This window comes from Anabrus simplex, chromosome 1 (genome assembly GCF_040414725.1).
Source record: "Anabrus simplex isolate iqAnaSimp1 chromosome 1, ASM4041472v1, whole genome shotgun sequence".
In the NCBI taxonomy this organism is placed as follows: Eukaryota; Metazoa; Arthropoda; class Insecta; order Orthoptera; family Tettigoniidae; genus Anabrus; species Anabrus simplex.
This window is the reverse complement of record NC_090265.1, coordinates 103,823,950-103,835,441: the sequence shown is the minus strand read 5'-3', so window position 1 is coordinate 103,835,441 and position 11,492 is coordinate 103,823,950. Positions and strand designations below refer to the sequence as shown.

General features: G+C 38.2%; 1 protein-coding gene across 1 annotated transcript in view; it reads right to left on the bottom strand.

The window, feature by feature from the left end:
* Window positions 1–4,270: 4,270 nt before the first annotated feature.
* Window positions 4,271–11,492, bottom strand: part of LOC136862162 (ankyrin repeat family A protein 2) — an 80,541-nt gene continuing 73,319 nt past the window's right edge. The window contains exon 5 of the mRNA XM_067138865.2: window positions 4,271–5,952. Coding sequence (XP_066994966.1) covers window positions 5,909–5,952 — 44 coding nt within the window. The 3' untranslated portion in view covers window positions 4,271–5,908. The remainder of the gene's footprint in view (window positions 5,953–11,492) is intronic.

Genomic DNA, 11,492 nt, shown 5'->3' with positions numbered 1-11,492 from the left:
GTGAAACAAAGTGGAAGAAAACTGGGAAAATGAATATCAGATTGGACTATAGTCTCTACTGGTCTGGAAATGAAGTAGAGTCTAAGAATGGAGTAGGATTTTTAATACATAAAGACATAGATGCTTGTAGTGAAGTTGAGTTTGTTAGTAAAAGGATAATTAAGTTATCTGTGAACTTAGGAGGGAAAAAGTACAATGTGATCCAAGTCTATGCTCCACAGGTAGGATGCTCAAAAGAGGAAAAGGCCAACTTCCTTAATAACTTGGAAGAACACACTGAGTATGACAATCTAATTGTAATGGGTGATTTTAATTCACAAGTTGGCTCACAACGAACAGGATATGAATCCATACTGGGCCCTCATGGAATGGGAAACAGAAATGAAGAGGGAGAATATATGCTAGATCTGTGCATGAGAAACAACCTAATAGTGAGTAACACTTGGTTCAAGAAAAGGGACTCCCATAAGATCACTAGATATAGCTGGGATGATAAAATAGGTACAGTAATAGATTATATTCTGATAAATCAAAATGTATGGAAAAATGTCAATGATGTTAAGGTCATTCCAAGTGAAGACCTTGCCGGAGACCATAGACTGTTGGTTGCAGTTATTGCAGAGAAAAGACCTTCCAAAGTCTGTAACAAAAGAGTCCCAAAAATAAAAACTTGGCGACTAACCGAGCCAAGTGTAAAGGAAGAATTCAGGGAAGGTGTCCGCAGGTTGTTGCCAAGAGAAGAACTGAAATTGGTAGATGAAGAATGGGATACTCTAAAGAAGGTTGTGGTTGGTACAGCAGAAAAAGTATGTGGACGACAGCGTCAAATAAGAAAACCTAAAGAAACTGCCTGGTGGAATGATGATATTAAAAAGGCTATCAATGAGAGAAACCGTGCAAGAAGATCCTTATATCAAGCAAGAACGTGGGGAGATCAACACGAAATAGAGGAGAAGCTGTCACTTTACAGAAAGAAAAAATTACAGGTCAAGCAGTTGGTTGTAGCTAAAAAGCAGAAATGCAAAGAACATCTGGCTACCAAAATAACGCAGGATGGAAATAAAAAAAACTGTTATACAGTATTGTTAAGAATAGAAGAACTCAAAATGAATCTATCCGATCTGTAGAACTTCCTAATGGTGAGGTGACTAGGGAAAAGACCAAAATATTACAGGAGTTCCAAAAGCACTTTGAAACTTTGCTGAACTGTTATGAAGATGTCACTCCATTAGACGACGAGCTTTATGATTTTGGCAGCACGAATACCACTAGTCTGACATGGATGGAAGTAGAGACAGCAATACCTAAGCTGAAAAACAACACATCAACTGGATCAGATGAATTACGTGTTGAGATGATCAAAGCACTAGGAGAGGTAGGACAACAGTGGATGTACAGGGTACTAAATAGAATCTGGAAAGAGAATGTAATACCCTGTGACTGGAAGCAAGGAGTCATCATCCCATTGTTGAAAAAAAGGTGATAGAAAGAAATGTACGAACTACAGAGGTATAACTCTGCTGTCACATGGCCTCAAAATCTACGAATCCATCCTTGAGAGCAGGATTAGAAAATATGTTGAACCTACACTTAAGGAGGAACAACATGGATTTAGACCTCATAGATCAATTATAGACCTCATTTTTGCCACCAGAATGCTCTATGAGAAGTATTGGGAGAAAGGTAAAACACTTATAACTGTTTTTCTGGACATCGAGAAAGCATATGACCATGTGCCACGCAGGCATATATGGGAATGTTTGAGACATAAGAAAGTGCCCGATGACATCATAGCACGAGTACAATGATTATATGATGAAACCAAGTGTTGTGTCCAGGTCCAGGATGGAAGGTCAGGTTGGTTTGAAATGAAGAGTGGAGTCCAGCAAGGAAGTTGTCTTTCACCACTTCTCTTCATAATCATAATGGATGAAGTTTCAAAAGCAGTTAAGAGAAAGGATCCAACAACTAATGCCCTGGTTTTTGCTGATGATGTAATGGTATGGGGTGAGACAGAAGTTGAAGTACAAACTAGACTAGATCTCTGGCATGAAGCTTTTACAACCTTAGGTCTCAAAATCAGCAAAACGAAGACAGTTGGCTTGGTGATGAGTAGAAACTCTCCAACTGTTCATCTAAGAATTGGAGATGAGGAGATGGATATTGTAGACAACTTCCAGTATTTAGGTAGTGTTCTGTCATCAGACAATACCATACATCAAGAGATTAGCAACAGAATACAGAAAGCTTCCAAATTCTATCACGCTGTACGTCAAATACTTTGGGATGAAACATTTCAGTTAGTTTCCAAGATCAGCTTGTACAAAATATATCTAGTACCTATACTGACGTATGGCCTGGAAGCAGCAACACTTACTGGACCAACAAAGAGTCGTCTTCAGGCAACAGAAATGAAGTTTCTCCGTTCTTGTCTACAAAAAACAAAAATGGATAAAATAAGGAATGTGGATATCCGACAACAGCTTGGATTGGAAAGAAGCTTGCTGGAGACTCTAGAAGTGAAGAGATTGCAATGGTATGGTCACATGAAAAGAATGAACCCTCACAGGCCTCCTCGAACATACTTTGACCACAATGTTCCTGGGAAGAGACCAAGAGGAAGACCTCGTGATGTTTGGGAAAAACAGATAATGAAGGACCTTGAAATTAGAGATGTGAACTGGTGTCGCACACATGAGCAGCATCTGCGGATGGATAGGACAAACTGGAGGAGGCTCGTACACAACCGCACCCGGCTTGCTGGAGCGAAGAAATGATGATGAGGAAATTTATCAAACATTTCCTTTGGTAAATTTTTTAAGTGTTTTTTTTTTTAGAAGTTGCTTTACGCTGCACCAACACAGATAGGTCTTATGGCAATGATGGGACAGGAAAGGGCTAGGAGTGGGAAGGAAGTGACCATGGCCTTAATTAAGGTACAGCCGCAGCATTTGCGTGGTGTGAAAATGGGAAACCATGGAAAACGATCTTCAGGGCTGCCGACAATGAGGTTTGAACCCACTATCTTGTGAATACTGGACACTGGCCGCACTTAAGCGACTGCAGCTATCGAGCTTGGTCTTTGGTAAGTTATTCCAATCCCTAATTCTTCTCCTATAAACAAATATAAAAACCAATTTGTACTCTTGAATTTCAACTTTATATTATAATCCTTCCTACTTTTAAAAGCACCATTCAAACCTATTTGTTCTATGCTATGTTTTTTGTTATTAACAGGAGTTGGTACTAGGAAATAAGCATCTGTGACTATTCAGAAAACTAACATATATCTGGAGCTGGAATACAAATGATAAAAAAGTAATTTTCAAGAATGGCATCGGTATTATTTGAATACAGTGAAACCTCGTTAGTGCGTTCCTCATTAACACATTTTCCTGCCTAGTATGTAAATTTGAAGTACCGATTCTCATCGTATTGAATCTACATTTAAATACCTCGCTTATTGTGTCACAAATTATCGCTATTAACCGCTTAGTATGATAATTTTTTTCCTAGACCTGAAAATGTTATTTGTAATACAGTTTTGTTTGCCAGTTAGCAGCAAGATTGCTGAATAACACAGTGAGTCTATTTGTGATTGTATTTCACATTCCATTCAGAAGTTAGAAACTGATTTTGTGCTGAGTGGTAGGCCTACAGTGAAGTGTAGCGAATACTTGTCGCATGACATAGTAGCCTATATCTGGATTAGGAACATATAAACATACCTATCGCATTACGAATTTTTGCTATCACCGCTTACTACAAGTGCGATCACATTTTTCCTAGCCCTGAAAATGTTAACTGTAATACCTTGTGAAAGAAACATGATTTACAAATCAAGTAAGAGCCGTTACCACAGTTGCGTAATTACAGAAAAAGTGAGCCTATTTGTGTTTGTATTTCGCATTCCATTCAAAAGGTAGAAATTTATTTTGTATTGAGTGGTACAGTGAAGTTTTGTCGCGTGATATGACAGCCTATATCTGGATTAGAAACATAATCGTGTGAAATTGACTAGCGTAGCGCATATTTGTCTTGTGATAGCCTAGTTATGGATATGGAAAAAAGTTGTGAAATTCCTTATTAATGAAGGAAAAAAATTTAAATCTTTCAGAAAGTGGACTGGCATCCGCATCCTTAAGCACGAAGAAGTCGCGAATGTTGAACTTGCACCTTCAAGTTTCGACTCGATCATTTGACTTGATCAAAGTTTTACAAAATGGTGGTCCAAATCATTCCTCCTGATTCCACCGGATCGCACCTGGTTATGTTCTTTCCCTAGCAGAATAATTTATTCGATATGGCCTTTAGTATAAGCACTGTATTCATCAAAGAGGCTCAGTGGCTGGATGGCGGCTATTTATGCAGAGTCCAATAACGATCAAGATGAAGAAGTATATGGATAAGACGTTGAATAGTTTCTTTTTCGTATATTCAGGTTTACGATTTCTCCCTTAACATGTTCATTTTTGTTGGCCCTTGCAGAAACGTCTTAACGAGGTTTTACTGTACCAACTTCATGGACTGCAGTCACCATATACATTACCTTAACGCTCTGAGATAATCTCACGGGTAATAATCATGATAATAATTTACTCATCACTTATGTTCATATCTCTAACTCTTCAAGTTGGTAATAAGAGTAACGATACTTATAAATAACGACAAGAAGAAGAAGGTAGAGTGTAACCTCCAATTCACTATCTAAGAGTGCGACCAGAAAACAATGTTTAATAACCCACTGCTCTGAAATAAAAGGATGCTGCTAACATTTGTTTTAGAAAGAGTGTGATCTGCAATAATACTTGGATATTTTTATTGGCCCCCGTGAATATGTTTTCATATTTGTTTCGTGTTTTCCACACGTTTCAGTGCACTTATTTTTTTATAAGCCCTAGCAGAGAAGGTTTTCATATTTGTTCTCTTGTGTTTTTCATGCCTTTTAATACTTTCCTCTCATCTTTAGAAATGGTAGATGTAGTTTTCACTGTACCCACGGATACACGACGAAAAATGCACTCATGTCGGCAAAAATCATATCTAGTGTTTCCATATGCCTGTTAAACAGTTTTCTTTTCGTATATTCAGCAGTATGTTTTCTCGCTTAACACGTTCATTTTTGATGTCCCTTGCAGAAATGTCTTAACGATGTTTCACTGTACCAACTTCATGGACTTTTTTTTTTTTTTTTGTTGTTTTTTTTTTTTGCTAGTTGCTTTACGTCGCAGCACCGACGTGGATGGGTCTTATGGCGACAATGCGGCAGGGAAGAGCTAGGAGTTGGAAGAAAGCGGCCGTGGCCTTAATTAAGGTACAGCCCCAGCATTTGCCAGGTGTGAAAATGGGAAACCACGGAAAACCATCTTCAGGGCTGCCGACAGTGGGGTTCGAACCTACTATCTCCCGAATACTGGATACTGGACGCACTTAAGCGACTGCAGCTATCGAGCTTGGTTTCATGGACTGTAGTCACCATATACATTACCTTAACGCACTGAGATAATCTCACTGGTAATAATCATGATAATAATTTACTCATCACTTATGTTCATATCTCTAACTCTTCAAGTTGGTAATGAGAGTATCCCTGTAACAGCAGCAATAATTCTAAAAATGTTCCTTCTATATCATCACAGATTTGTCACCTCTGCAGCATAACGGTTAGTGTTATTAACTGCCGTCCTCAGGGACCTGGGTTCGATTCCTGGTACTGCCAGAAATTTAAGAATGGCAGGAGGGCTGGTATGTGCTTGGAATGGTACTGTACATGCAGCTCACCTCCACTGGGGGTATGCCTGAAAAGAGCTGCATCACCTCGGGAAGAGGACAAGAGTTTACTTATCACAGATTTTACACTAATGTCTTGTAGAATTCTTCATGAGATGAAGCCTTTTCAGAGCAGATGTCAGCTGAGCAAAGTTAGAAGATAATTTTCAATGACCGACTGTGCTGAAAAAAACATAAAAATACAATAAAGAAATTGACAATCAATTGCTTCAGGAAAAGTATCAAGCTTATGATTTATCACACTACATCTGTACACAAAAATAGAATAAATTACCAAGCTCAGTTTCAGTAATAAGGAAATGAAAGGAATAAGGTAATGTCATTCAAGTTTAAAAACTTCATATTAAATCCGTATTGAATCGAGAATCTAATGGGAACAAAAAAAAAGTGGGGTCCACCTATTCAATACAATACAATGTTATAAAATGAATTATAACATTTTATTATTCATGGGACCAGTTTTGATGCTGGTGTGCATCATCTTCAGCCACAAAATTATAAAAACATACAATGACAATTTAAGGTTGCAAAATCAATACATAAAAGTGTACACAAATCTTATGAATGATAGGAGGAATGACTGGATTAAAAACATGAGCTGTGAACATTAACTTGTAACATTAACTTAAAAGTACGCTCTTCTAAAAATATAGCATCAATTATCTTAAAGTTTTGTTTGAACGTCCTCTTAACAGAAGTTCAATGAATCTTAAAAACGTTGAATGATATGTGACTAGATTAACAACGAGCCGAGGACAATAACTTATACAGTAGAAGCTCGATTATTATTGTCATCAAGATAGACACCAAACCAATGCCCACCACAATAGTGCAGGTCTATATGCCTACTAGTTCAGCGGATGATGAGGAAATCAAAAGAATATATTGTACCAGGAAAAGTTTTTGGGCAAAGGGCATGAGTAGGACCTCAGGGAGTGGAACTTGGTTTTGGAGCCGATACAGAGTAGGATAGACTCGCAGAGCGAATAATAGATGGTTAAAAATTTTTTTTTCAAAACAATTTATTAATTCTTCATCCTGCAATATGATTATTGGACTCAAATCTGGCATTAAAAGTTTGAACGTAATCTTCCTGAATAAATATCACTGATTCCAAAGTCTTTCATATGTGAGAATATGAGGTATTGAATTTCCACCTAAAGTCTTTCTAAACCTAAGCACACACTTGTAATTGTAAGTTGATATGAGAAATTAAATTTCTGTTATAAGTTTTCAGTTTGTAAACCTTGATAGATATAGCACACTTGAAAAGCCTAAAGTCTTTCTGTGAGATATAAAAATGAAATTTGAAATTAAATTAATCACTTCTGAGAAATTATGAAAACTCTGAAATATTTGTTCACACGCGGCACTGAAGTTTCCACTGTTCAAAATTAATAAAAAAAAATTTTAGTCAGTTTGTTACTACTCACTTACGGAAAGAAATGTTGCTACAAAATGTCGAAGGATGGACATCTGGAATGTTCCGTGGAGAATCAGGATCGGCGATGTTCCCTTAACACACCATGTTGACGTTCCCGATGAGGTGATGACAGCTGGAACTGGATCATGTAGAATTGCAGCTTGTTAGGGTGATTTTTCGCACACGAAAAATTCACTTAGTGCGAGTAGTTATCACTGACACTGTCATTTACTGTTGAACACTATTTAAGGCGTAATTGAATTTCAAGACGTAAAATAAAGAATCACAGTCCTTCCTGTATGAAATACTATTTAAAATCGTTACTGAAACGTTCATAATTACACAGTTCACACTTGAAAAGGCAAATCATAGTCGATAATCACAGTCTTTGAACACAGTCATTAAGTCACTAAGGATTATTTCTGCTTATCTTGTTATTATAACGTCATATTACCTCAGAAAAAGTTCTTAGTTTTCACTCAAATTACTACTGTAAGTCTTATACTGATGTGGCGTGAATAGAGAAATACAGTTCAATACTCGAAAAGAAATGAGTTCTGGTGATTCTACACATTAGTTTCTGTAGAAGTTCAATGTCATTTGAAGTAACCTAAGTCTACACGTAATGACATATTCTGTGAACGTTAAATAGTTGATATTTGCACACCAATAAGTTCACTCGTATTATATTCTTAAATGTCTTTAGGATTAGGCTGTAGCCGCGACGCGATGTACTAAACATAGTGCGACGTCTTTTATAATTCTGTCGGCGATATAACTTCGTGTTCCGGAAATGCGACGGCAAGTACTTTCACCGTGACTGCGCGAACATACTGTACGCGGGTCGGTCTCTCCTCTGTCTCACTCACACACAGCTGTATACTCGTCCTTGTACTGGCTTGCTTGCTGGCTGGCCTTGACATATATAGATACCAGCGCTGGGAGGGGTAGCATCTCTTGGCCATGTGACCGTGAGTGCGTAATATCTTTGAAACTTTAAATTATTATAACTCAACAACCATGGGATGAATTAATTCGAAATTCACAGGGATTAACTTTTATGACGTCCGCTACGATTCAGCGTTTGTCCCGTTGAAATTGGTTAAGGCGTTGAAAAGCTGACAAAAAAAAAAATTATTTTCGAGAAATATCTCTAGGGGAGGTGAGCTTCAAGCGACAGGTGACGTCACTTGACTCCGCCTAGTGCACTCGTGGGATCTGGCACATACTGGAACATTCTTTACATAGATGTTCGTACGTCGGTCGGATCTTTTATGCTGGAATAACGTTTCTTTCGATTAATATGGACCAGGACCTAGGCTTTCCTGGTACATCATGAAGAGATAGAAGATTTAATACAATATGTAAAAGGTGACGAGAATCTAATTGTGATGGGAGACTGGAATGCAGTGGTAGGCCAAGGAGGAGAAGGTAATACAGTAGGAGAATTCGGATTGGGACAAAGGAATGAAGGAGGAACTCGGCTGGCTGAATTCTGCACTGATCATGATTTAGTCCTTGCCAATACTTGGTTCCAACACCACAAACGACGGCTGTATATGTGGACGAGACCTGGAGACACTGGAAGGTATCAAATAGACTTCATTGTGATTAGACAGAGATTTAGAAACCAGGTGTTGGATTGCAAAACTTTCCCAGGAGCAGATGTGGACTCTGACCACAACTTGTTGGTCATGAAATGCCATCTGAAGTTGAAAAAATTGAAGAAAGGAAGGAATGCAAAAAGATGGGATCTGGACAAGTTGAAAGAAAAGAGTGTGAGGGATTGTTTCAAGGAACATGTGGCACAAGGGCTAAATGAAAAGGCTGAAGGAAACACAATAAAGGAGGAGTGGATAGTCATGAAAAATGAAGTCAGTAGGGCTGCTGAAGAAATGTTAGGAAGGAAGAAAAGATCAACTGAGAATAAGTGGATAACTCAGGAGATACTAGACCTGATTGATGAGCGACAAAAATACAAGAATGCTAGAAATGAAGAGGGCAGAAAAGAATACAGGCGATTAAAGAATCAAGTGGATAGAAAGTGCAAGGTAGCTAAGGAAGAATGGCTAAAGGAGCAGTGCAAGGATGTCGAAGGTTGTATGGTCCTGGGAAGGGTAGATGCTGCATACAGGAAAATCAAGGAAACCTTTGGAGGAAGGAAATCTAGGTGTATGAATATTAAGAGCTCAGATGGAAAGCCAATTCTAGGGAAAGAAGACAAAGCAGAAAGATGGCAAGAACATATCCAACAGTTCTATCAAGGTAAAGTTGTAGACAATTTGGTTCTAGAACAAGAAGGGGCTGTTGATGTTGATGAAATGGGAGACCCAATTTTGAGGTCAGAGTTTGACAGAGCTGTGAGAGACTTAAATAGGAACAAGGCACAATAGTTCACTCTTATGGTGTAAAAGTGTTCACAACTATAAACAGTTTAATGCCACCATGTGAGGATTACATTCATCGTTCTATAAGAATAATCATTCACAGCAACGCACCAATAATATTTCTTGCCATTCACCTACACTTCAAGCTATTTTAATAATAATGTTATTTGTTTTACGTCCCACTAACTACTCTTTTGCGGTTTTCGGAGACGCCGAGGTGCCAGAATTTAGTCCCGCAGGAGTTCTTTTATGTGCCAGTAAATCTACCGACATGAGGCTGACGTATTTGAGCACCTTCAAATACCACCGGACTGAGCCAGGATCGAACCTGCCAAGTTGGGGTCAGAAGGCCAGCGCCTTAACTGTCTGAGCCACTCAGCCCAGCACCAAGCTATTTTAATGGTCACTATATGTTTTAATAGACATATTATATTTTTACTGATTATTTTTAAATTGTTGTAATTAACTTTACCACTGTATTATTAGATGCTTTTACGTTATATGTACTGGGATCAGGGCCCTGACCTACCTTGAATTAGGTTACTCTGGCTGATGATGCTCACAAAGTATGAGCGAAACATATCCTAATTTTAATAACTGTTAATGGTTTTATCCTAAATATAAAGGATTACTATGCATTGGAAAGGTGGTTTTTATTAATGTATCAACTTCTTATTACGACTGTGTTATCGAGACCAGAACCTTACATACTGGTACCGGTTCTGTACATAAAGTCATGGGACGTTCTGGGATTGCCTATTACTGTTTTGGTCTTAATATAAGACTGGGAATTTCACGTTTTTGTGCTAAAATGTTATTAAAACTGCAGTTTCTTTTTTTGGTGCAAGTTACATTTAAAAACTTTGTATCATTTCTCAGTCGTACCTACCGACTTGTGCAGCGAGCATGCTTTCCGGCTGAGTCAAGGTCGCGAATAACCGTAATTTCGGAAGTGTTAACGATATTTTTTCTCTTTCCTATTTGATTGTGGTTAGTGACAGGCAGAATTGAATATAATGCATTAAGTTAGAGAACTTGAGGATAGATACTTACATTCGAAACCATATTCTCGAGTTAAACATAACATTTAAAAGTCAATGTAGGCCTAATTTACGGGATACAAGATTTCCATAAACTGACTATGAACAGTATACCGGTTACTAAATTACAATGGAAGATTAAAAAAAAGGGATTTCCAAAATGATGTATCTAATGTGATTTATTTTATTAGATTAGAGAATTGAAAACTACTTGTGGTTGATTGTTGTTTGGCTTGGCGTTACAGGTGTTAGATGTTTCGAAGAGTTTGGCTGATCAAAGTTGCTGAACTGAAAGAAGTTTTCAGAAGAAACGACAAAGTTTTCCCGGTAAAAGTGAATGTTAAGTTTTGAGATTTTTAAGTCGCGTACCAGTAATTAATGTTTGAAGCCAGCCCCGCGGTCTAACTTGTCTGCCTCTCACCCGGAGGACCCAGGTTCGATTCCTGGCCAGGTCAGGCATTTTTACCTGGATATGAGGGCTGGTTCCAGGTTCACTCATTCCACGATTACCTTTAATTGAGGAGCTATTTAATGGTGACATGGCGACCCCACTCTAGAGAGCCAGGAATAACGGCCGAGAGTATTCATCACATTGACCAAGCGTCACCTCGTAATCTGCAGGCCTTTGGACTGAGCAGCCGTAGCTTGGTAGGCAGAAAACCATTGGGGCTATAGTTTGATTTACGGCTGTTTGTAAGATCATAAGTATACATATTTCATTTTTGTGACGTTTAGCCAAATAGTTGATGGTTCATTCATTCCCCAATTTTCCGTTTTCCATGTTATACGTTTTTTTTTTTTCTTTTCCTGGGGTCCCTCCAAAAAACGATGAATCGAGGTTTCACTGTATAT